Source organism: Elgaria multicarinata, chromosome 1, assembly GCF_023053635.1.
Source record: "Elgaria multicarinata webbii isolate HBS135686 ecotype San Diego chromosome 1, rElgMul1.1.pri, whole genome shotgun sequence".
NCBI classification, from domain to species: domain Eukaryota; kingdom Metazoa; phylum Chordata; class Lepidosauria; order Squamata; family Anguidae; genus Elgaria; species Elgaria multicarinata.
This window is the reverse complement of record NC_086171.1, coordinates 8,765,588-8,790,323: the sequence shown is the minus strand read 5'-3', so window position 1 is coordinate 8,790,323 and position 24,736 is coordinate 8,765,588. Positions and strand designations below refer to the sequence as shown.

The window sequence follows — 24,736 nt, the reverse complement described above, 5'->3', positions numbered from 1 at the left end:
CCAACCACCTCTGAATTTGTTTCAGCCCCGAAACAAAGCTCTGGGGAAAGTCAGCAGCCAGTGTTTCCACATGAAACCACTTGTCAGTGTCAGGAAGAAAATGAAAGTAATTTCTCTCTCTCGACAAACATGTCAGGGCTGAATAACGAATTAGGAATTAAAAACTTAGTCGTGCTAAATCACAGACATCGGTTGCTCTACCTTTGATCACAAATGCCCAATGCTGATCTTTTAGGGGTGTTGCTGGAATTCCAGCATAGGTGAGCAGTCTTTTTGGATTCTCATAAAATCACAGAGTTGAGGGGGTCTTGTAGGCCATCGAGTCCTGGGGTCTCCAACATGGGACTCATGGGCACCAATGTGCTCATGAACATCTCTTGAAGCCTGCCAGGAGCTTTGCCTCTACTGGTGTTTTGGTTTTTGAACTGGTAAGCTAGGCTTTATTTATTTATTTTATTTTATTTGTTACACTTATATACCAGCCCCATAGCCAGGGCTCTCTGGGCAGTTTACAGAATTTCTAAAATTATGATTAAAATGAGTATACAAAATTTAAAATTCTAAAACACAGAACATACACAAATAAAGCATTAAAAACTGTCAAAAAACTAAACATGTGGGTGATTAAGATGTGCCGCCATATGCCTGGGCAAAGAGGAAAGTCTTAATTTTTGTGAACCGCCCAGAGAGCTCTGGCTATTGGGCGGTATAGAAATGTAATAAATAAATAAATTAATTAATTAATCTGGCGCCGGAAAGATAGCAGTGTTGGTGCCAGGCGAGCCTCGTCAGGGAGATCATTCCATAGTCTGGGGGCCACCACCGAAAAGGCCCTGTCCCTCGTTGCCATACTCTGAGCCTCTCTCGGAGTAGGCACCCGGAGGAGGACCTTAGATGTTGAATGTAGTGACCGGGTATATTCACGTCGGGAGAGGCGTTCTGTCAGGTATTGCAAAGCAAAGCCCTGCCCTTAAACAACATCTTTATGTGGATTTAACAGCATGGTTTTGTGTTTAGAGTTCAGAGTCTGCGGCCTTAGCTAGACCTAAGGTTTATCCCAGGATTGTCCCAGGGTCATCCCTGTTCATGTAAATGACACAAATGGGATCCCAGGAGCAGGCAGGGATGACCCCGGGACGATCCCAGGATAAACCTTAGGTCTATATAAGGCCCATCTCCATCTTATTTTTAGGTTCTTGGGTAACTTCCTTTTATTTCACTCTCAGCAGTTTGGCTTCAGAGAAATTGGTTTTTTTGTGACTAGACACGCTGACTTTGGCAGCCATTTTATGAAAGGGACAAACGCCCCCAAGAGCAGCCATTTTGTGAGAGCACCAACAACACTCAAAATTCCAAATATGCCCAACTGATCCAAAAACATTGGGGAACCCTGATCTAGTATAAACCTCTGCTCCATTCAGGACATTCAGAGGTAAAGCATTACTGACAGATGGCTGTCCGGCTTCTGGCTGAGGACCCGTCTACCCCGGTAGGCAATTGGCTCCATTGTCAACCTGCTGTTATCATTAAGAGGTTTCTCCTGAAGTTCAATCAAATCTCCCTCACTGTAATTTCAGCCCATTAGATCTAGCTCTGCCCTCTTGGAGCGCCATATGTACAAAAGAAGAGCCCTGCTGGAGATGGACCAAGGGTCCATCTCGTTCAGTATTCTGTTCACACTGTGGCTGACCAGTTGCTATGAGAAACCTCCAAGTACAACATGAGGGCAACGGCACTCAAGATCTTTGACCTCTTCTAAATGGCAGCCTATTGGGGTATTTGAAGCGTGCTCTCATGTTTCCTCTCAAACTTTTGTCAGTGGGTGGGCTGTGACCGTCTTGATCTGACTCCGATCTCTCTTCCTCTGCCTTGCCTGGACCCAAGGCCCCAGAACCAATCTCAGGGTTGTCAGAGACAGCAGAGGAGGAGGTGACAATAGTGGGTTCTCAAACACTTGGGCCACAGCTAGACCTAAGGTTTATCCTGGGATTATCCAGGGTTCACCCCTGCCTGAGCACTGGATCCCCTGTGTGTCACCTAGATGAACAGGTTTGACCCCTGGACGATACAGGAATAAACCTTAGGTCTAGCTATGGCCTTGGACTCCTCTCTCTGAAGGCTTTTCTGGTGTTTGACTGGAACAAATGAAGAGCCTCAAGCTCCATTCGGAGTGAAGGGGGGAGCAAGTGCTTATCCCTAGATGAACTTCCCCCAGGACAGAAGGTTGGAAGGGGCCTACAAGGCCATTGAATACAACCCCCTGCTCCATGCAGGAATCCACCCTAAAGCATCCCCAACAGATGCTTGTCCAGCTGCCTCTTGAATGCCTCTAGTGTAGGAGAGCCCACAACCTCCCTAGGTAACTGGTTCCATTGCCGTAATGCTCTTACAGTGAGGAAGTTTTTCCTAATGTCCAGCAGGAATCTGGCTTCCTGCAACTTGAGCCCATTATTCTGGGTCCTGCACTCTGGGAGGATTGAGAAGAGATCCTGGCCCTCCATTGTGTGACAACCTTTCTGCTATCTTGGTTGTTGTAATGCCATAACAAACTGCCGTGCAGATGTAAACAGATCATAGAATAGTAGAGCTGGAAGGGGCCTATAAGGCCATCGAGTCCAACCTGCTGCCCAATGCAGGAATCCAGCTTAAAACATGCATGACAGTTGGCTGTCGAGCTCCCTCTTGAAGGCCTCTAGTGCTTATTCACAATGGCCTGATTTTTGCACGGTTGGATCCAGGCTGTGCCTTCTTCAAGAGGAAGGGTTCTGCCTTTCACCTAATTTTGAGGGTCTATAGCTCAGTGTGATAGAGCGCATGCAGAAGCCTCCCACGGCAAGTGAAGTATCCAAAAAATTAAAAAATAAAACTTTTGCATGACAGACTGTGGGTGGGTGGAGCCTCGTAGCATCAACACATGTAGTGGAAGTGAATTCCTGGATCGAAAGAGAGGAGTGTGTGTGTGTCTGCGTGAAGTCTCACGGTGACCCCACATTATGCTCAACTGGAGCAGCTGGGTCATAAGAGCTGAGCAGGCGGTGCAATCGAGTATCCTCAAAGCCAAAAGCCCTGGGGTGCCTGCACAGTGGTACTGTGTCGATTATACGACGCAGCAGACACATCGCAGCCATCACAGGGCTGTCCCGTGAAACTGCAAAGCAAACTATTATATGTGGGGAAAACTACAAGGAGCATCCAGACAAGAATTATTGAACACCGTTCTAAAATTAAGAATAAAGTCACTGAGGCACCAATGGTACAGCATTCCGTGGAATTATCACACAAATACGTTGCCTTTAAATTTTTAGTCATTGGTAGAATCTATATTACCCATACTCTTGGACTGATTATAATGACTTATTACTCAAAAAAGAGGCTGAATGGACTTTTCGATTGGATACAATCTATCCACATGGTCTTAATGCTAGCATAGATCATTCGGTCTTCTTGGCAGGATAAAAGCCTCTTCCAATTAAGTAGCTGTTTTCCTTGATAAAAAAGGACTACTGTGGTTATAATCAGACACAGCTGCTTTCCGCGTTTTTCTTCAGACCATAAACAGACAGGCCGGTAAGATAACTTTTTGGAGCTCTTGGTAACTCTTCGAAACAGAAAGATGATGTTTATTTTCTAAAAGGCCAAATTTATGGTTTTCCACAGCCTTCAATTGGAGGGGTTTTCTCCCCCGCGAGAAAGTTTTTGAGGATGAATATTCTAGAATTGACGGTTTAACCTGATATGGGTGAGTGATTTTTAGGCTGAATTAGAAATGAGTGCTTGGATTTTATAGTTATAGAGATATCTAGACTAAATGTGATGATTATTTATTTATTTATTTATTTAGAATATTTATATACCGCTCCCCAATGAAAATTTTTGGAGCGGTGTACAAGGTAAAATGAAAATAAAAACAGTTAAAACAACATTTAATAGAAGCAATAACTAATCCAAGGCTTAAGATAAATAATATTATCTTATCTCTTTAGCGTTTGTTCCGAGGAAGCTTGAGCAGCGAAAACGGGAAATTTATTGCAAAATCCTGTCAACAGCGCTAGAAAGAACAAAATATAATAAGAACAAAATTTATTTATAATATATCCGTGAACATATGTTTATGTACTGATGTATTGCCAAATGTGTTTAATAAGTGTGTTAATGTGTTTTTGTTGGGCTATATTATAGACTTGCATAGTCTTATAGTAGGAATATCATTCCAATTATTGGTTTATTGCATTATAGTACCCAACACCACTATTGTTTAACAACTATGGGATACATCAGCTTTTTTGTAATTTTTGTATAATGATAAATGGGTTTCTTTTTAATCATCTCTCTCCACTAATGGTTTGGGTAGTTGTGTGCGTTCAGGCATCTTATATATATATTAGTCATTTAAGAACTACTGCCTTCTATTTGTTTGTGACCCCTGATTGGTTGCCACCCATCAGAGCAAATGGCGGGGGGGGGGCATCCACTGAAATCCCCGCGCTTTTGTTGCTGCATTGGGATTAGCTGCTGTCACTCCGACACAACAAAAGTACGGAGTTTTGTTTATCACAGCGGCAACCCAGTGCCATATAGGCAGCCTGTGGGCACAGGGTTCTTTAGGGAAATGTGCTTACAGCCAATCAAGGAAGAAGCAAGGCCTTCTCTGTGGTGGCACCCACCCTCTGGAGGACCCTCCATCGTGCGGTTCGGGAGGTGGAAAACATTATATCTTTTAAACGTCTCCTGAAGACGTAGCTTTTTACATGGGCTTTCCCTGGTCTTTAATGTAGCTGGTTTTATATTGCCTTTTAAACTTTTTAATGTTTTAAATGTATACTTGTATTTTAGGGCTTTTAATTGTGCACTGCCCAGAGAGCTTTGGCTGATGGGCTGTATAAAAAAATGTAATAAGTAAATAAATAGTATGCCATGACGTATGACACCATGACATACGTGTTTGGAAAACAACAGTGTGTTCAGAGGAGGGCAACCAGGATGATCAGGGGTCTGGAAACAAAGCCCTATGAAGAGAGACTGAAAGAACTGGGCATGTTTAGCCTGGAGAAGAGAAGATGGAGGGGAGACATGATAGCACTCTTCAAATACTTAAAAGGTTGTCACACAGAGGAGGGCCAGGATCTCTTCTCGATCCTCCCAGAGTGCAGGACACGGAGTAATGGGCTCAAGTTAAAGGAAGCCAGATTCCAGCTGGACATCAGGAAAACCTTCCTGACTGTTAGAGCAGTACGACAATGGAATTAGTTACCTAGGGAGGTTGTGGGCTCTCCCACACTAGAGTCATTCAAGAGGCAGCTGGAGAACCATCAGTCAGGGATGCTTTAGGGTGGATTCCTGCATTGAGCAGGGGGTTGGACTCGATGGCCTTGTAGGCCCCTTCCAACTCTGCTCTTCTATGAGTCTATGACCATGTGATGCATGCCACCTCCCAAAATGTTGCTCACCTACACGCACCAACGTTCTGAGATACTTCAACTTTTGAAAATAACAGAGAATTTGAGGCTGATTTTTAAACATTATATTTGTAATTGGGCAAGCTAATTCTGATTTCGGATTGGGTACGTTTACCCACCATCACTAATATTACCCGTTATACATTGGTTTGTTGTTGTCTTGGGTGACTTTGGACACTGCTGAAGAAAAGAAGGCTATATTATTAACCCACACAGAGACTTCCCCCCCCCCTCCGGGGAGGCTATAAATTATATTAACAACAACAGCAGCAGCAGTAAATATTAGGGCCTTTAATTCCTGAGGAGGAAAGAAAATAGGAAATCCTTCTTTCTCTTGAGTGATATTACCTGGGGATTTTAGAAAACAAACAAACCAGAATGCCTCATTTGTGCCATCTGGCCTCTTCAGACGGAGGTAAACTCTGAGGGCCTGTGAAAAATGCCCAATCGAGACAAAGCAGATGCTGCTGCTGTCAGACCCATAGGGTTGACCGGCCGCAACAGATGTGTCCAGGTGTGTGTGTGGGGTTGAACTAGCCCCTCCTCAGGACTCCTGCTGAGGCAGAGAGATGAGCGCGGGGATGCTTTACACACCGTTAGCGTACAAGGAGGCTCAGGTCGCAGGAGCTCCTGGCTTTGGGGACACAACGCATAAACAGCTTTTGCTGTCAGTCTTTGGAATGGGTTTTGACAGGTAAAACACCTGAATGGAAATGATGAGGCTTTTAAAAAGCAGCAACAACAGCAACAGGAAAACCTCCTACACTTGTGCCTTTCACAGCAGCTTGTTCTGCAGATTGTAGAGGGTCGGCCTTTCCCAGCTTGTTGGACTGCAACCCCATCATCCCCAGCTGGCTCAGAATGATGGGAGTTGCAGTCCAACACATCTGTAGGGCACTAGGTTGGCGAAGGCTGAAGGAGGTGTTCATGAGAATGAGGGCTCATCTACACCAAGCAGATATTCCACTATGAAAGTGGTATGAAAGCGGTATGTAAAAGGCAGGAGCCACACGACTGATTTATAGCGGTATTGAAGTGCACTGACAACTGTTGGGGCCCATTGACACAGATCATATACTGCTTTCATACCATTTTCAAAGTGCTATATCCTGCTTGGTGTAGATGTGTCATGGGCTCCAACAGTTGTTAGTGCACTTCATTACCACTATAAAGCAGTGGTGTGGCTCCTGCCTTTTATATACCACTTTCATAGTGGAATATCCTGCTTGGTGTAGATGAGCCCTGCGTCTCTCCGTGCCATGGAAACATCACTCACGGGGCTGTCATGTGTTTATATCTTAGATTTGTATTTCACCCTCCCCAGGAAAGTCCAAGCTGGAGCATGTTCAGAGGAGGGCAACCAGGTTGATCAGGGGTCTGGAAACAAAGCCCTATGAAGAGAGACTGAAAGAACTGGGCATGTTTAGCCTGGAGAAGAGAAGATTGAGGGGAGACATGATAGCATTCTTCAAATACTTAAAAGGTTGTCACACAGAGGAGGGCCAGGATCTCTTCTCGATCCTCCCAGAGTGCAGGGCACGGAATAACGGGCTCAAGTTAAAGGAAGCCAGATCCCAGCTGGACATCAGGAAAAACTTCCTGACTTTTAGAGCAGTACGACAATGGAACCAGTTACCTAGGGAGGTTGTGGGCTCTCCCACACTAGAGGCATTCAAGTGGCAGCTGGACAACCCTCTGTCAGGGATGCTTTAGGGTGGATTCCTGCATTGAGCAGGGGTTGGACTCGATGGCCTTGTAGGCCCCTTCCAACTCTACAATTCTATGATTCTATGAAATTTACTTTAAATTTTATTCTAGAGTAGGTGCACGGATGAGCTTGAATTTCTTCTAATCCAATCCAAAGATTCCATGTCAGCCCAGCATCAGTGGATTGTATGAACACATGGCTTTTAATTAATTTATTTATTTACAAAATGTATGTAAATAAAATCATAGAAAGAACTGTAAATTAGATAGATGGTTCTCAATTCACAAATATAAAAATAACAAAAGCATATTTTTAAGAATTCTTTTTTAAAGCAACTTGGTCAGGATTTGCGTTCCTTGGTGTAAATTTATTTACATAATTTTGAGAGTGGGGAAAAATCCATTTTCATGGATTTGCAAATGTCAGACTGCAAAACTACATACAATTCACAGAGCTCACTTGGGGAGGATTAAATAAAATTCCCATTCCAGGGTCCTGATCTGGATCAGATCAGGGGGACCTGAACCTAAAACAGAGTAAAACATATATATATGGAGGGATTTAAAGCAAGGCCTGTTTTGGCCCATAGAAATTGTTCTCCATGGTTTTTGAATGCTGCACACATTGAGCTATTAAACCCATTAGGGCGTGCAGGCCTTCGAGGAAAGTTACAAGAAGTTTGAGCAAATTCTTGGAATTTTAGAGGGGTGTCTATGCTTCTTGAATATCTCTGACATGCAGCAAGGAAGTGTGTATATCTGCCCCATGCTTTATGCGCTTGGATGGTGTGAAAGAAAGAGAGAGAGAGAGAGAGAGAGAGAGAGAGAGAGAGAGAGAGAATAATTGGTAATGGTTTTGGATGGCTGATGATGATATGCCAATATAGAAACATGCTGCAGTGTCCTTGGGGTGTAATTAAAGAAGCTTTTCTATTTTTTCACTTTCCAGTCAAGAGTGGGGGCGTTATTGTAAGGCGGGAAGCATCCTTGCTGCTTGTCTTTTCAAAGGAGGGGGCGGCTTGCCAGTTTCTTGTTGTTATGTCAACCAGAGCACCCTTGCGTTGAAAGAGAGAGAGAGAGAGAGAAGGTCTCTCTATTCCCATTCTCCTACACCGCCACATTCCGGATCTGTCTCAATTCACTGTTTGTCCTCACTGGGTTAAGTAGATAGATTCCCTGCCTCCCATCCCCACCCTATCTCACTGGATATAAAGTTTTCATTGAAAGAGACCAAAAAGTTGAATTTTGAGAGTCCCAGGGCCTTGCTAGACCTACCAGAACATCTGTCTGGGAGGAGGGGCGACGGCGCGCTACAGATAGCGCGTGCCATTGCCCTTTTCTAGATGTAAACACGCGATGGGGCACAGGAAAGCCCTGTCACGTGCTCCTGGTTTTCGTCCCTTAAAGGGCCATGTGCGCAGGAGCACACCGCCGGAAAATGTAGGTGTTTTTTTTAAAAAAATAAAGGGTCCCCCACTCCCCCTGCCCCTGATTTCCCCCACACACAATGTCTGATGCCCCCCCTGCCCGCTCGCTCGCCCATCCTCCCTCTGTCTGCCAGGCCTGTCTCTGTCCTTCTTCCCACACCGTCCACCATGGCTGTCCCCGTGCCTGTTCTTCTCCCCCCGCCCCCGATGCCCGTGCCCGTTCTTCTCCCCCCCTCTCTCCTGCCGGGTCGGTCTTTCCCCCGGCCCCCATCTCCCCCCCCGTGATTCCCCCCCCCCCGAGCCCGATGGGCACAGTGCTCCTATGGAGCTTCTCCTGGCTATTCGCGAGTAAGCAAGCAGCTGGGAAAAGCCACAGAAGTGACTAGACTTTCTGCAGCCTCAGGCCGGGGCTGTGGAAAAGTTGGGCCATAAGCGAATCCGCTTATCCCGAGTTAAGGGAGGTCTTAGCCCGGCCTGACCCCGGAATCCCCTGTGCATCATCTGGATGCACAGGAGGGAGACACCGCGCTAACGTCTTGTCTAGCAACGGCCCCAGTGAAGCGAAACATTTCCAGGAATTTTAAAGGAAGATCACAGAATCATAGAGTTTTGGAGTAGGAAGAGACCAAAAGGATCATCTCGTCCAACCTTCTGCAATGTGCAGGAAAACCAATTAAACCATCCATGAGAGGTGGCTGTCCAGCCTCTTCTTAAAAAAACTCCAGAGATGGAGGCCTTAGGCCTCACCTCTTATCACGCGACAGAGGACAACTGCAAAAACCTTGTTAAAAATAAGCCCTGACGAAGGACGCATTGCGTCCAAAACGAGTAGGCACTTGGCACTTTAATAAACTTTTTTACAAATAATATTTTGCAGAAGATATCTTTGGTTCTGCCCCCGCCTTTGGCTTGTTTTTCACTCCCTCACAGGGTTTTCCTATCTATCCATCCGTCCATCCATCCATCCATCTAATATTTTAGGCTATTCACTCCCATTGAATCTCTGATCAGCTGCTGCTTTGGCCTTGTTTTTCGTTCACATAAGCATTGGATCACGTTCTTCTTGGGAATTGTCACATGGCTGGTCTAAGCCAATTGGTGTTCACATAGTGAATAGGGTGATGTCACACCATTACCAAACCAATCAGATTTGGTGATGTAACATCACGGAAGGGAAACAAAGCCAAGAAAGAGCGTGGATAATGTTTTTCCATCAGTTGCGGTAGCCATCCCAGCCAATCAGGGATCACATAGCCAATGGAATTATCCATAGCCAATCTGACATGGACACATGAAGTTGAGAGCAAAGGGGACAGGCTTCAGGAAGCATCACCCTTGCTCTGAATGGGGGAACACATTTGACGCTTTTCAAAGCACCCCTTCCACCAAATGTTGGTGAACCAGAGGTGCCTTTTGATGCAGCTGGACATGAGACGTGCCTCCACCTGGTTTTGGCTCAGCCCTTGCCCAAGACCGTGGAACGTGTGGCCAGGTTGACCTGGCTCCGCGCGATTCTTCGTGAGGAGCCGGGAGATGCGCAAGAACCGCTGCGCCTGTCGAGGGTAGGATAGGGGGAGCGGGGGAAATAATTTAAATTTTTTAAATTACTCACCTTTTGCGCACGAGCGTCCGTGCGTTGCTGGCCCTTTAATTTTTTAAAAATAGTGAGCGCGACGCCTCTCCTTCTGAGGTTGTCGCACGTCGTATGTAAACAGAGGATGGATCTCGCGTTAAACACAACGTGAGATCTCCCTCCTGCATTGCAAGATAACTGGTAGGCCTAGCTATGGCCTCAGTCTGGCTTGTTTCCCCAGAACGTGAAGTATCTGCTGCTTTAAGAAACAGGAAAAATAGGCATTTTGCAGCCCTTGTCCCGAAAAAACTGGCATGTTGCTGTGTTCATTTGTAGAACAGAGGCTGGCTGGTACACTCGAGGGATTCCCCTTCTGTCAGCTCGCTCAGTCAGAGAGCCCCCAGAAGCAGAGGCAATTAGTGTCCAATAGAAATAAATACACAAAACCATAGCGAGAAAACCTATTACTCAGCTTATCTGCACCTCCTGCCGCCGAGAGAAGATTTCAGAGCGTTGCATTCTAGCAGTCAATACATTGACTGATTAATTGGCTAAAACTGCACCATTTAACAACTTCTTCTTTTTTAAATCCTTTAAACCCTGTCCTTATTTTTCCCCCAGGATAGATTCTTGAGCTTCCCATTGCACTTCAAGCCGTCCTTTATTCTGGCTTGCTGTCATTACATGTCAACTCTCTCCATCAGCTGTGCGTATTGTGCATTTAAAACCCAAATATCAAAATCTTGCAGCGAGGTTGGCCAGATCCCGCATCAAGAAAAGAAGGTGTTTACCTTTCAAAATATGCTGGCTCTGCCCATAGAATCATAGAATAGTAGAGTTGGAAGGGGCCTCTAAGGTCATCAAGTCCAACCCCCTGCTCAATGCAGGAACCCTCCTTAAAGCATCCCTGACAGATGGTTGTCCAGCTGTCTCTTGAAGGCCTCTAGTGTGGGAGAGGCCACAACCTCCCTAGGTAATTGGTTCCATTGTTATACTGCTCTAACAGTCAGGATGTTTTCCTGATGTCCCCTGTTGCTCCATGCTTGTATAAATAGAAACACCTTACACAGAATCATAGAATAGCAGAGTTGGAAGGGGCCTACAAGGCCATCGAGTCCAACCCCCTGCTCAATGCAGGAATCCACCTTAAAGCATCCCTGACAGATGGTTGTCCAGCTGCCTCTTCAATGCCTCTAGTGTGGGAGAGCCCACAACCTCCCTAGGAAACTGATTCCATTGTTGTACAGCTCTAACAGTCAGGACATTTTCCTGATGTCCCCTGTTGCTCCATGCTCTCTCCTTCCTTGCAAGGAAGGGGATTTTCAAAGGCTTGAGAGCCAATGGGGGCGGTACATGATCCCTGCCCCCTGCCAGCTTTCAAGCCCTCATGGTCTCTCCTTCCTTGCAACGACACACCGTGAGGACTGCCGGGAGGGGCCCAAGTCACTGCCGCAGTCGCGCACCAAATGCTTACCTTTTCCTCCTTGCAAGGAGAACAGAACAAGCGTTCATCATGGGGCGATGGGAGTCAGGAGGCCGCCGTAGTTAGAGAATTCTCCTTTATGCAACATTCCCTTTCCGGAAGCGACGCCAAATGGCAGCTGCTCACGAAGAGGGCGGATCGCCTCCTACGGCCTCATCGGACGCTCGCTGAGCTGCCGAAAAGTTTGCACAGTTCCTCAAGCAGGCGACTGGCGAATCGGACTCAGGGAAGTCCGCCTGTCCTCACACCAAGCAAGCAAATGGGCGCAACAATGAGAAAGAGGCTCAGGGAGCATGAGCAGCTGGTGACAATGGTGGTGAGAAAGCAGGCTCGCTGACGAAGCGGGGGATTGAGAGTGTCTTCACCACCCCGAAGCTGGCATGGCTGTACCCCTTCAGACGCACCTGACAGAAGGATATGAAAATGCATATATTTATACATGCACACAGAAAGCTAACATGTCAAGGGTCATTCTCCTTGAATAACACGGCTTTGCCATCCCCCTCCCCTCTTCAATGCAGAAGCAGTGATTTTTCGGTCAACAGAGGATGGTGGAGCATATGACGTTTTGTAGGAGACGGGATGAAGGGCTTGAGAAAGGAGGAGGGTGGGCCAGGAGAGAACTAGACAGAAAGTTCACTTGGAGGTTTTCTGAATCATTTCCCCTCCTCCGTTCAGCGAGGAGATGAGTAATACAGTGGTTTTATTTTTCATCAGTCGAAGTCCTTCTGGTTCCCAGAGTTGATGTTTTGCCAGAAAGTTGCAGCTAGGTTTGGAGGAGGAGGAGGAGGAGGAGGAGGAGGGAAGACCAGAGAACCTTTGAATAGAGAACTGCTTCCACTACAAGTTGAATTTATTTCTGTTATTGCCTCATTATTCCATCTCCCTTCCAGTTTATTTATTTATCCCTGCTCTTGGTTCTGCTTCATCTCCATGGATTGGGGCACGATCTCCTGGAGAACGCACATGAATATATTGGAAGAAAACCAGCCTGCCTCAGCCATAGTGATGGCCAATTATACGAAGGCCTGAAGATAGAAGAAATCTATGGCTGGACCTCTCAACTCTAAAGCAGCTGCTGGGGTGTGGTGGCCATGTGCCCTCCTTATTATTATTATTATTATTATTATTATTATTATTATTATTACTTATTTATATAGCACCATCAATGTACATGGTGCTGTACAGAGTAAAACAGTAAATAGCAAGACCCTGCCGCATAGGCTTACATTCTAATAAAATCATAATAAAACAATAAGGAGGGGAAGAGAATGCAAACAGGCAAAGGGTAGGGTAAAACGAACAGTATAAAGTCAGAACAAAATCAAGTTTTAAAAGCTTTAGGAAAAAGAAAAGTTTTTAGCTGAGCTTTAAAAGCTGCGGTTGAACTTGCAGTTCTCAAATGTTCTGGAAGAGCGTTCCAGGCATAAGGGGCAGCAGAAGAAAATGGACGAAGCCGAGCAAGGGAAGTAGAGACCCTTGGGCAGGCGAGAAACATTATTATTATTATTATTATTATTATTATTATTATTATTTATATAGCACCATCAGTGTACATGGTGCTGTACAGAGTAAAACAGTAAATAGCAAGACCCTGCCGCATAGGCTTACAATCTAATAAAATCATAGTAAAACAATAAGGAGGGGAAGAGAATGCAAACAGGCACAGGGTAGGGTAAGCAGGCACAGGGTAGGGTAAAACTAACAGTATAAAGTCTGCACAACATCAAGTTTTAAAAGCTTTAGGAAAAAGAAAAGTTTTTAGTTGAGCTTTAAAAGCTGCGGTTGAACTTGTAGTTCTCAAATGTTCTGGAAGAGCGTTCCAGGCATAAGGGGCAGCAGAAGAAAATGGACGGAGCCGAGCAAGGGAAGTAGAGGCCCTTGGGCAGGCGAGAAACATGGCATCAGAGGAGCGAAGAGCACGAGCGGGGCAATAGTGTGAGATGAGAGAGGACTGTTCCTTTATAGAGGAACAGTCCTCTATCTGAAAGCATCTTCAAATTTCAATTTTCCCCGTCCCAATGCTCTCCAGATGTTTTGGAATTCCACTCCCATCAGCCCCAGCCAGCATAGCCAGTGGCTGGGAATGCTGGAAGTGGTTGTCCAAAACATCTGGAGGGCACCAAGTTGGGGGAGGCTGGCCTATTTGATGGGTTGTCAGGAGGCAATTCTGAATTTGGAGATCCCCATTTGGAAGACTGTTTACTTCATGTTTGGTTTAAAGACATCAATCCATCGCAAAGGGAAAGCTGAAGTCACCCATCAACAAAGCAGCTGGACAGCAGACCAAGTAGCAGCAGGCTCACAGGTCACCTGAGATGCATGGTATTTCTGCTTAAATTACCGCAATTCTCAATATAAACCAGTGTCCCCATTTTGTGGTGAGGCATTTCCTTTTCTTGGGCGACCCTTTTGGTGATCCTTGGAGATTCTGCTTTTGGTTGAATCTGAGGTCTTTCAGTCTTTACTCTATGCAGTTTTCCTAGCTAAATCCCACCAAAGCTCCTATTGGCCTCTCTGGGGCCACAGCTAGACCGAAGGTTTCTCCGGGGATCATCCAGGGTTCACCCCTGCCTGAGCACTGGATCCCCTGTGTGTCACCTAGATGAACAGGTTTGACCCCTGGACGATCCAGGGATAAACCTTAGGTCTAGCTATGGCCTAAGGAAAGAAATGCAAGTACAATACAAATAACCTGTATCTTTCTCCTAGGGCTGTGAACAGCCCCCCGACTCACCTTGGAGGCTGTTTTGGAGCCTCCCAAACTGTTCTGATTTGACTCGTGGTGCTTCGGGGGTGCCTGCCTCGGCACCGAAGCCAAAGCGACATCCCCCCCCGCAACGAATCAGCCTTGTAGGTTCCTGGGTGCCAGCTGTGCAGCTGGCACCCAGGATAGTCTGGTGCAAGGCCAACCAGGGGTCCATGGGACTCCCAACTCCCCCTCGTAACCCCCTCACTCCCCAGATTTGGGGATTTGGCCTGAGGCAGTACACAGCCTTACTTTCTCCGAGGTGGGGAAGGTCTCAGATGAAGAAAACAGTGTAACACAGGCCTGGGAGCTGCACACAGTACCCTGGGGCAGTTGCCAGTGCCCCATCAGGGCCCATTCACATAGGAGCGGATCACCAGAGGACACTTCACTAAGGGATGCCTATAAGCAGCCTACCCTGATCAAAATCACCCCCCACCCCAAGTGGCTGATTTAAAACTGGGAGATTCAATCCTGTGTCATTTCTGCATTTGAACGGATGAAATAAAGAATAGCAACTGAAGGCCCCAGGGGTAAGTCACAGGCCGTTGCTAGACGAGGGTTTAGCCCAGTGCAAGGCCCGGGCTCCCTGCTGTGTGTGCAGATGACGCACAGGGGATCCCGGGGTCAGGCTGGGCTAAACCCTCCCTTGACCCAGGATAACTGGATCCACTTTTGGGCTAGTTTTTCCCACGGTCCCGGCCTTAGGTCGGGCTGAGGCCGGAACTGCGGGCGTGTGGACCGTTCCGCCGCTTTTCCCGGCTACCGCACTTACGTGCAAGTAGCCGGGAAAAGCGGTGGATGGGCCACAGCGGCGCTCTTGCCCCCCCCCCCGTCATGTACCCCGGCCTGCAGGGATCATAGGCTGGGGGACAGACAGCAGGAAATGCCGGCAGGGGACATCGTCCTCATTGACGACGGCGGCAGCACACAGCAGCTGGGGACATCAGCAGCAAATAGCAGGTGGGGACATGGGGGGAGAGGGGGGGATCGAAGGCCAGGGTAGGTGGGGGGGCCTTTTTTTTTTTAAAAAAAATACTTACCTGGCCGTTGGTGCACTCCTGCGCACGCAGCCGCTTTAAGGCGGGGGGGAAATGGAGGACGCGACGGGGCTTCCCTTGGCCCCGTCATGCCTCAAGTGTAGACGGGGCCGACAGGCCGTGCTACTTCTAGCACGGCCTGGCCCCTCCTCACCACCGGATTCAGCAGTAGGTCTAGCAAGGCCCTCAGTCTCAGTCTCAGTCTCTCTCTCTCTCTCTCTCTCTCTCTCTCTCTCTCTCACACACACACACACACACACACACACCCTCGTGCCTCTGGGTGGCTTTTCCAGATGTCAGTCCAGAGGCAAGAGAGGTGTGATGGTCACTAGGGAACTGGGACTTCTTGGCAGTCCACTTTGGGTAATGTGGAGGAGGGTCTGACCCACCCACCCCTTAATGTCTTCCTTCAGGAAATACATCTGCTGACCAGGGGGCTTGTTCTTTATCCTTAGGTAGGGTTGTGTGATGCTGGGAATTGCATTCTGTTTCAGTCTGATGGGATGCTGCTGTGTTTCTGTTGTGATAAGTGCTGGTGGAATGTAGTGGACTCGATCCCCCCCCTACACACATACGCCTTTTCAGAAATGTTTGTATTTTTGTGTGCATATTAAATAAATGGATGCATTTTTCTGGGTCCCGTGATTTGAGCAAATGTGTTTTTGTTTTTAAACCGAGTCTTTAAATTTGTGCAAATGGCAGTGTGTGTGCGTGTGTGTGTTTTAAAAAATAATCATCAGTGATCTTGGATGTGTCTGCCTTGTCCACTATGCATTTGCATGGTCAGTTTCATCCTTCACTTTGGCACTTCCCTAGTGAAGGGGATGTGTGCCAAAGTGGACAATGAAATTGACAAGTTCTTTGACAAGGATGGAATCTTGCTATCTGGGCTAAACAAAGGTGTGGAGAGGATGAGACTGACAAGGATATTTAGGCCTAATCTACACCAAGGTGGATATTGCACTATGAAAGCGGTATATAAAAGGCAGGAGCCACACCAAGCAGGACATAGCATGATGAAAGGGGTATGAAAGCAGTGTATACTATGTGTCAATGGGCCCCAACGGCTTCCACTGCACTTCAATACCGCTATAAAGCAGTCGTGTGGCTCCTGCCTTTTATATACCGCTTTCATAGTGCAATATCCTGCTTGGTGTAGATTAGGCCTTAGAATGGGAATATAACATTCTATATGTTCTCTGCTGTGGCACCCCAGCTGTGGAATGAGCTCCCTAAAGAGGTTCGCTTGGCACCTACATTATATGCTTTTAGACACCAGGTGAAGACCTTTTTATTCTCCCAGCATTTTAACAGTCTATAAATAAATTTTAACTTGGTGTTTTAAATTCGTAATTTTGCATTGCTGCCGTTTTTATCTGGTTGAGCTTTTATATTGTATTTTATATTATGGTTTTATACTGTTGTTTTATACTTTGAATGTTTTTAATTTTTGTGAACCACCCAGAGAGCTCCGGCTATTGGGCAGTATAGAAATGTAATAAATAAATAAATAAAATATATATAGCAGACAGGGAGACCTGCATAAGACCATTGAAATAATAATAATAATAATAATAATAATAATAATAATAATAATAATAATAAAAATAATAATACAATCCCATTTGTGCAAATTTAAAGACCAGAACAGCAACAATAATAAAAGAATGTTCCCATTTGCACAAATTACCACCACCGTTAAAAAAATATAAATCTGAAACCAACTTGCTACAGTTTAGGACAACACCAGCAGAGAGAAATGCAGTGCAATCCACCATGGTGGAACTAGGGGAATCTGACAAGATTTTGGCCCCTCCCCAATGGAATTCTCATGCATCCCTAAACTTGGAGAGGAGGTGGTGAGTTAAAGTCACAGAATCATAGAATCATAGAATAGCAGAGTTGGAAGGGGCCTACAAGGCCATCAAGCCCAACCCCCTGCTCAATGCAGGAATCCACCCTAAAGCATCCCTGACAGAGGGTTGTCCAGCTGCCTCTTGAAGGCCTCTAGTGTGGGAGAGCCCACAACCTCCCTAGGTAATTGATTCCATTGTTGTACTGCTCTAACTGTCAGGAAGTTTTTCCTGATGTCCAGCTGGAATCTGGCTTCCTGTAACTTGAGCCCGTTATTCCATGCCCTGCACTCTGGGAGGATCGACAGTCAACAGTTTGAGCCGTGGAACTCAGTGGATGCTATTGTGCCATAGCATCCATAGGGCTTTACTGCTGTCTTTCTGCTTGTCGGACATGTTCGTTACCAGGATATATATGCCGGCTTCTTGGAAGAAGGGTGGAGAGCAAATGTGAATAAAAAATGCAGTTCTTCATCATCATCATCATCATCTTGGTTGAATATACTGGTTATGTAACGTTTCCAAACACTGGGCAAGATTTGGCATCAACTAGCAGTCCCACATCTTTTCCTCCTCACTCATTATTATTATTACTATTATTTATTTATTTATTTATATAGCATCATCAGTGTAGAATCATAGAATCATAGAATAGCAGAGTTGGAAGGGGCCTACAAGGCCATCGAGTCCAACCCCCTGCTCAATGCAGGAATCCACCCTAAAGCATTCCTGACAGAGTAAAACAATAAAATAGCAACACCCTGCCACATAGGCTTACAATTTAATAAAATCCTAAGAAAACAATAAGAAAGGGAAGAGAATGCACCAAACAAGCAGAGGGGAGAGTAAAACTAACAGTGGCCTTAGCTAGACCTAAGGTTTATCCCAGGATCATCCCGGAGTGGTCCCTGCTTGCTCCCGGGATCCCCTGTGTGTCATTTACATGAACAGGGATGACCCCCGGATGATCTCGGGATAAACCTTAGGTCTAGTTAAGGCCATTATAAAAGTAAGGTCAAAATCAAAATCAATAACTTTTATAAGGGAAACGCTTGACAAGCACTCCTGCTTTTTTGCCCTCTTCCCTCCTTCCCTTCCAATAACACAGGTTTTACCACTTCCCACGTCCCGGTTGGAATTTTTCATTTCGGCAAAATGACCTTACATTCCTCACCCTAAAACTGAACTGTAGTGTTTATCAACATCCCGTTGCTTACACTTTTGATTATGTTGTACCAGTACCTCTTGCCTTTTTTCTTTTTTACACATTTTCTGTTTCTTCTTTCACAGAGATTTGAAGAACTTGGAAAAAAGATTTCTGGGCATCTTGCACTCCACACACAGGAAAAGTGATCAATCTCTTTGTTGAAGACTGCAGTTGGATCGATTGTCAAGATGACCACCTACTGGAAGACTTGTGTCTTTGCAGCAATGTTTCTTCCTGTGGTAAGGAAGCTTAGAAATGTTATCTCCATACTATGTTATATTCATGTAACTTGCATTGTGCAAGAATATATATATTTCCGGCCGTGCTCGCTTTGCCCTAGAACCCACCCTCCAGAGATTGTTCAAGTGTGTAAAGGGGGAAAACTGCGCTCAGTTCTTGACCTTATCCATAAACATGTTGAAGCTACAACAAAATGTTGCCGTTTGGAGAGTTCCAGTCAATGGTTCCATCCAGCCCAACATGCCCTCTTCCAGGATATGCCATTCCCAGTTTCACTTCTTTTCTTTTTTTACAGCAATCAAGTGAGCTGTTTGCTCCCTTTCTCCCCACACACATATGTTGAGCTTCAGGCTTAAGGCCCTCAAATATCAGGCCTGAGAGACAGTGTGGTGTAGTGGTTAGAATCTTGGACTAAGGACCTGGACTACGGATATTCCACACTCAGATAATGTTTATACTTAGGCCTTAGCTAGACCTAAGGTTTATCTCGGGATCGTCCCAGGGTCAGTTTATTTATTTATTTATTTATTACACTTATATACTGCCCCCATAGCCAGAGCTCTCTAGGCGGTTTACAGAAATTCTAAAATTGAGATAAAAACAAGTATACAAAATTTAAAATTTTAAAACACAGAACATACACACATAAAGCATTTAAAACTGTTAAAAAATTAAACATGTGGGTGATTAAGATGTGCTGCCATATGCCTGGGCAAAGAGGAAAGTCTTAACCTGGCGCCGGACAGATAGCAGCGTTGGTGCCAGGTGAGCCTTGTCAGGGAGATCATTCCATAGTCTGGGGGCCACCACCGAAAAGGCCCTGTCCCTCGTTGCCACACTCCGCCTCTCTTGGAGTAGGCACCCGGAGGAGGACCTTAGATGTTGAACTTAGTGACCGGGTATATTCACATCAGGAGAGGCGTTCCATCAGGTATTGTGGTCCCAAGCCATGTAATGCTTTATAGGTCAAAACCAGCACCTTGAATTGGGCTCAGAAACATACAGGCAGCCAGTTCAAGTAGACCAGAGCAGGTGTTATATGGTCGAACCTTCTGGTTCCCGAAATCAATCTGGCCGCTGTGTTTTGCACGAACTGCAGCTTCCGAACCGTCTTCAAAGGCAGCCCTACATAGAGTGCATTGCAGTAATCTAACTTGGAGGTTACCAGAGCATGGACAACTGAAGCCAGGTTATCCCTGTCCAGATAGGGGCGTAGCTGGGCCACCAACCGGAGTTTGTAAAAGGCGCTCATCATCCCTGTTCATGTAAATGACACACAGGGGATCCTGGGAGCATGCAGGGACGACCCCGGGATGATTCCGAGATAAACCTTAGGTCTAGCTAAGGCCTAAGATAACTGAGTCCACTATCAATAAAGAGCTCGCCCTGGGTGCCGGCATCGCACACTCCCGCTCCCTGCATTGAAGGTGGCTGCTATTAGTGTGGAAGGGAAAAATGCACAATTTCCGGAGCCTTGGGAAATCACATGTGTCGTTCACACACACACACACACCACCAATGGGGTCTTTAAAGGACCAATTGACATAAGGGTAACTGAGCACCATTATTTGTCAGAAAGGCAGGATAGAAATTAGCGTAAATCAATAATCAATAGCGGCATTAAATTCAGGATTGCAGCGGCCGGCGGGGTGGGGGAGCTCAGTTTGAAAAAGTCTGCCCCGTTTCAAACCTGACTCAGAACAGTTTGAACGCAGGCCTGGCTGGAAATGTGTTTTTGTCCCCGCTTCCACCACTAGCCAGCCATAGAATCAGTAACAGCAACAACAGCAAAAACCTTTTGAGGAGGGAGAGGGAGTCCATGAGATTAGGGCAGGGAAGCTGGAGTTGCAGGAGGATGCCTGGCACAGGGCTCACGACACCTCGGGCTTTATTTTATATGCCCCTGGCACCTCCCGTGCCTTCCCTTCCTTCTGCAGGAAGAAAGACTAGTGCCCAGAGTTAGATACCGATACTTAAAGGGGCCTGGAGCATCATAGGGGAGCAGCTAGATTTTTTATCTGCTTGTCTCCAGGTGTAAAAGTTGTCTCCATGCTTGCTGGCTGGTTGGTGCAGAGGCGGAGGAGCTGTGCTCTTCTTTGATGGGTGGCAGCTGCAGCTTCAGCTTATTGCAGCTGGTGGTCGTCGGGGGGGGGGGAGGAATTTAGGAAGAGGAAGTTGAGTCTCTAGGCATGTCTAGACCTCCCAGTGCTGTGGGAGGGAGGGGGAGGATCTCATGGTATTCTGCTCGCGAGATCCTTCCCCTCAGTCCACATGTGGCGTGCGATGTCCCGGGAGGAAAGAGGATGTCTTGCCTGCTGAAATTCCCTTTTCTATGCAACTGTTAAAGATACAGGAGCCCTGTCCTCCTTTCCGTATGGTCAACCTAGAGAGAGAGAGAGACAGACAGACAGACAGACAGACAGACAGAAAGACAGAGAGAAAGGAGAGGCCCTCATCTTTCTTATGTGTGAATGAATGTGTGTGTGTGTGTGAGAGAGAGAGAGAGAGAGAAATAATGCTTATGTGTGTGTGAATGGATGAATGGATGAGGTGATGGTGCAAGAGAGGAGAGAGAGAGAGAGAGAGAGAGAGAGAGAGAGAGAGAGAGAGAGAGAGAGAGAGAGAGAGAGAGAGAATGGAGCACCTCTAGAAATTCCCACTGCCATCAAACAACCCTGAATACATTACCCCTGAACATTTTTTTTAAGTAGTCCCCAGCTTTTTTTAAAAAAAAGTTCCCCAACCCTGCCTTTGGTCTTTTGTTATATGGGCATGATGCTTCTGTAGGGTGACCCTATGGAAAGGAGGACTGGGCTCCTGTATCTTTAACAGATGCATGGAAAATTGAATTTCAGCAGGTGTCATTTGTATGAATGCAGAACCTGGGGAAATTCCCTCTTCATCACACCAGTTAAAGCTGCAGGAGCTATACTAGAGTGACCAGATTTCAAAGAGGGCAGGGCACCTGCAGCTTTAACTGTGGTGATGAAGAGAAAATTTCACCAGGTTCCCCATATATGCAGGCAGAGACGACCCCTCCATTTGCCTGGGATAATCCTTAGGTCTAGCTAAGGCACAATGCCCCATCTAGTCCAGCACTCTGTTCACACCATGGCCAACCAGCTGTCGACCAGGGAACAACAATGCAAGACACAGTGCAACAGCAGCCTCCCAACCATGTTCCCCAATAACTGGGGTATATAGGCTTGCTGCCACAGGCCTTAGCTAGACCTACCTGAAAGTCTGGGGGAGAGGAGGGAGTTCTCACGTTGGGATTAAGGCAAGAACTCATCCCCATTTACACGTAAGGCACAACAACATCAGGAAGAGAGGTGTCACGCCCGCCATTTTTTTTAAAGGGAGAGGAGCGCATGAACGCTTGTGCGCTGAAAGTAGGTGCTTTTTAAAATTTCATTTCATTTCCCCACTCCCCTCACCCTAACCCTGATGGGCGGAGTGGGGTCAAGCCACGGAAACGGGCCAGACGTTCCGCGGTTTCAGGCTCAGCTGGGACTGTGGAAAAAGCTGGCCCAAAGTGGAGGGCTATATCCCGGGGCAAGGGAGGGATGGTCCCTCCTTGATCCCGGGATCCCCTGTGTGTCATGTGGATGCACAGGGACGATCCCGGGGTTTGCCCCAGGCTAAAGCCCTGTTTAGCTAAGGTAGGGTGACCACATGGAAAGGAGAACAGGGCTCCTGGATCTTTAACAGTTGTATTGAAAAGGGAATTTCAGCAGGTGTCATTTGTATATGTGGAGAACCTGGTGAAATTCCCTCTTCATCACAGCAGTTAAAGCTGCAGGTGCTCTGCCCTCTTTTAAATCTGGTCACCCTAGTATGACTCCTGCACCTTTAACTGTTGTGGTGAAGAGGGAATTTCACCAGGTGCTGCATGCATACAAATGACACCTGCTGAAATTCCCTTTTCTATGCAACTGTTAAAATTACAGGAGCCCTGTCCTCCTTTTCATATGGTCACCCTAAGCTAAGGCCACAGATACTGGAGGTATCACATAGCCATCAGGACCAGTAACCTAGCACGCTGAATGCCTCCACATCAGCTTCTGCCACGGTTTGTTCAATGCTGCTTTAACAATCCCTCTCTGCTGCCGTCGAGACGTGTTTTGCTGGGAAAACGAAACCAAGTTGCCAAATTATTGAGGAAATGGAACTTGAGACCTTCTACGCACGTGCCCTCTTTAAACTGGTTACAAAAGGCACCCGAGAAACCATGCGATTCGTGAGTCACAAAGTTGCCTTGGGATGGTTTTTGTTTCGTTTCGTGTGTGTTTTAACCGAATGTGAAAGCCGACTGCAATGCAGGTGTTTTTAACTGCCAGCACTAATTCAATCAGGTGGATCTCTGGCGCAAAGGATCGGTGCTTCCTGAAGATGCCTTTGTAGCGCTTCAAGGTTGGAGTGCGCAGATAATAAATGGTTCCCACCTTGGCCGCGATTAGTATGAGAACGCTGTCTTTGAAAGGAAGGTGCGAGCAAAGCTCTCGTGTGCTAATAACAGGGTGTGGAAGAACACTGTGAATGCCGGCGAAGTAAATAGATGCCTGGGAGAAAATAGAGAGGCACTGGTGGGAGGGGATGTTGCGCTCAGTGGCAGAGCAGGGTTTTTTTTGCATGTACAAATCTCCCGACATCTCCAATCAAAATACATCTCAAGGCCCCTGAGACCCTGAGGAGTCATTGCCAGGTGGGATACATTACAGCTGTGTACAACGAGCCTCTCCAAATTCTCTGCTCTTCTGGTGGGCAGACAAAGCGGTGGGACAATTTCACTGAATTTCCCCCGAAGCGTGGAGAAATTTTCCAACACCCAGGAGCTGGCCCAAGACATCTTGCTGCCTGAGGCGGAGCAGGAAATAATGCCTCACACCCACCCGAGTCAAGGTGCAAAGGGCGCAAAGCCAGACATTTTATTTGGGCACATGAAGCAGAGAAAACCCTACACGCACCTGTCCTCACTTCTAGCAATAAAAACACAATGTTAACAAACTGAATGGTTAACCATTTGCTGCCCTTTTAAACCTGCTGCCTGACGCAGCTGCCTCACTTTGCCTCATGACAGGCCCAGTCCTGCCAACACTTTCTCTGGTATGGTGCGGGGAGGGCTGAACAGTCTCTTGGAAGCTTCCTTTTCCACCCTGTGGGTTGTGTGTGTGTGTGTGTGTGTGTATTGTTGTTGTTGTTGTTGTTGCCATTGCAAGTGGCATACAGCAGAAATCGTGCCTGGCCCTCTTTTTGCATCTTTCACATTGCCTCATAGCTAGGGTTACCCTATGAAAAAGAGGACAGGGCTCCTGTATCTTTAAAAGTTGCATTGAAAAGGGAATTTCAGCAGGTGTCATTTGTATATATGGGGAACCTGGTGAAATTTCCTCTTCATCGCAACAGTTAAAGCTGCAGGTGCCCTGCCCTCTTTTAAATCTGGTCACTGTAGTATAGCTCCTGCACCTTTAACTGTTGTGATGAAGACAGAATTTCATCAGGTTCTCCATATATACAAATGACACCTGCTGAAATTCCCTTTTCTATGCAACTGTTAAAGATACAGGAGCCCTGTCCTCTTTTTCATATGGTCACCCTACTCATAGCTAGTATTGTTCTGAGACTGTGTGTGTAGAGAGAGAGAAAGGGGGGAGGTGAAGAAACCTTGGAGAAAATTCTGCAAAGTGGCCTTTTATTTCTGGGGAGGCTAAGAAAAATCAATATGCCTCAGAACGTCTCTGAGAAAAATGTCTTCTGAGAAATTGTGGCTGAGGCGGTAGTTGTCATTCTACAGAGGCCTGGTTCAGACAACACTGGGCTTTGTGGTTAGCTTAACCATGTTCAGCTGTGGTTAACGCTAACCACATGCGGAATGCTTGCAGACAACACAACAACAACAATAATAATAATAATAATAATAATAATAATAATAATAATAATATTTTTCTTACCCGCCTCCCTGATTGGATTGATGCGAGGAACAACAGGAAGCATAAAATAC

General features: G+C 46.4%; 1 protein-coding gene across 4 annotated transcripts in view; it reads left to right on the top strand.

The window, feature by feature from the left end:
• The first annotated feature begins 3,652 nt into the window (after positions 1 to 3,652).
• The window catches only part of LOC134396511 (pituitary adenylate cyclase-activating polypeptide type I receptor-like), a 145,866-nt gene continuing 124,782 nt past the window's right edge, over positions 3,653 to 24,736 (top strand). For all 4 annotated transcript variants that reach the window (XM_063123041.1, XM_063123033.1, XM_063123026.1 and 1 more), the window contains exons 1-2: positions 3,653 to 3,739; positions 18,579 to 18,734. In XM_063123041.1, coding sequence (XP_062979111.1) covers positions 18,684 to 18,734 — 51 coding nt within the window. In that variant the 5' untranslated portion in view covers positions 3,653 to 3,739; positions 18,579 to 18,683. The remainder of the gene's footprint in view (positions 3,740 to 18,578; positions 18,735 to 24,736) is intronic.